The following is a 1,469-nucleotide window of genomic DNA, read 5'->3' as shown; positions in this document are numbered from 1 at the left end:
CAAGGCTTAACAACAAAGTTCAAGTACAACAGAAGTCACTGTACTCAGCATGTTATCAACAAAATCCAGATGTATATTTAATCTTATATGCTTTCAGCAGAAGATTGGTGTCTAATGGATGTTAACTGGCTTTCTACGTCACAATATTGGCTACAGACAAATAATCTTTCTTTAAGATTTTGTATATTTTCTATGAACTTAAATGAGTTGATATTTTGATAAACTATATTAAGGTTTTAATATTTATGTCCGATGATATTCTGATAACAACATTTTGGTACCATACCGTGGGTTGTTGCTAGCATTGAAAAATGCAAAGTTCTTGTATTTAAACTTGATGCTGTGCTTTTCTCTTTAGCAGAGCATTTTTTAACTCTGTGTTTTTCAGACTGTATATAATAGGGTTGCACAAAGGGGTAATAGCAACGTATGCCAAAGATGATATCTTACTCTCTGACATTGAATAAGATGAGGTTGGTCGCATGTAGGTAAATACTACAGATCCATAGTATAACATAACCACAGTGAGGTGGGAGGCACATGTGGAGAAAGCTTTGTGTTGGCCGACCTTAGACTTCATTTTTAGGATTGAGGAGGTTATTTTGCTATAAGATATAATGATTAAAATAAAGGACATAATTGCTATTACAAATCCATTGATGTAGTTAAGTGTATCAATTATAACAGTGTTAGTGCAAGAGATCTGTAAAAGGGCTGTCATATCACAAAAGAAGTGATTAATTGTGTGGGATTTGCAGAAGGAGAGCCGGGACATTAGAACAATATGTGGAATTGCATTTAGAAGACCAGCTCCCCAGCTTCCAACTGCCAGTCTCATGCATACAGCCTTCTTCATGATGGTCATGTAATGAAATGGATTGCAAATTGCCACATACCTATCATAAGCCATGATGGTAAGGAGCAGGAACTCTACGGAGGCTATACCCATGAAAAAATACAACTGAATCAGGCATTCAGTGAGAGAAACATGAGTACCTTTCATAAAGAAGTAGCACAGCATCTTAGGAAAAATTACCAAGGTGTAACTGAAATCTAGAAAGGACAAATCTGTCAGGAAGAAATACATAGGTGTGTGCAAATGTGAATTTGAGTAAATTGTTATCATGATCAAAACATTCCCCAAAAAAGTAAATAGGTAAATCAGCAAAAACACTAAAAATAGTGGAATTTGCAGCTGTGGAAGATCAGAAAATCCAACCACTAGGAAGTCTTCATTCATGCTCAGATTTTGTTTTTCCATCCATACAGGAATGCTTCAAGTCATGGAATTAAAGACACTGAAAATAAAGGTACAATTGTTATTATATTTGTTGGCAATGGTTGACCGATTGGGTAAATGTTAAAAAACAATTCAATTTATGAACATTCAGTAACTTATGTTTACTTCTAAGTTGAAATAAATATAAATTTTGGAATAAGTTGTTTTTATTTAATGTTTTTTATTTTAA

General features: G+C 33.8%; 1 protein-coding gene across 1 annotated transcript; it reads right to left on the bottom strand.

Moving 5' to 3' along the window:
* Positions 1-328: 328 nt before the first annotated feature.
* On the bottom strand, positions 329-1,261 carry LOC144769812 (olfactory receptor 1L4-like). The gene has a single exon (XM_078653999.1). It carries the CDS (start codon positions 1,259-1,261, stop codon positions 329-331), a length of 933 nt encoding a protein of 310 aa, XP_078510125.1.
* Between the last annotated feature and the right edge of the window lie 208 nt (positions 1,262-1,469).

Source organism: Lissotriton helveticus, chromosome 7 (assembly GCF_964261635.1).
Source record: "Lissotriton helveticus chromosome 7, aLisHel1.1, whole genome shotgun sequence".
NCBI lineage: Eukaryota > Metazoa > Chordata > Amphibia > Caudata > Salamandridae > Lissotriton > Lissotriton helveticus.
This window is presented reverse-complemented; position numbering and strand designations above follow the sequence as displayed.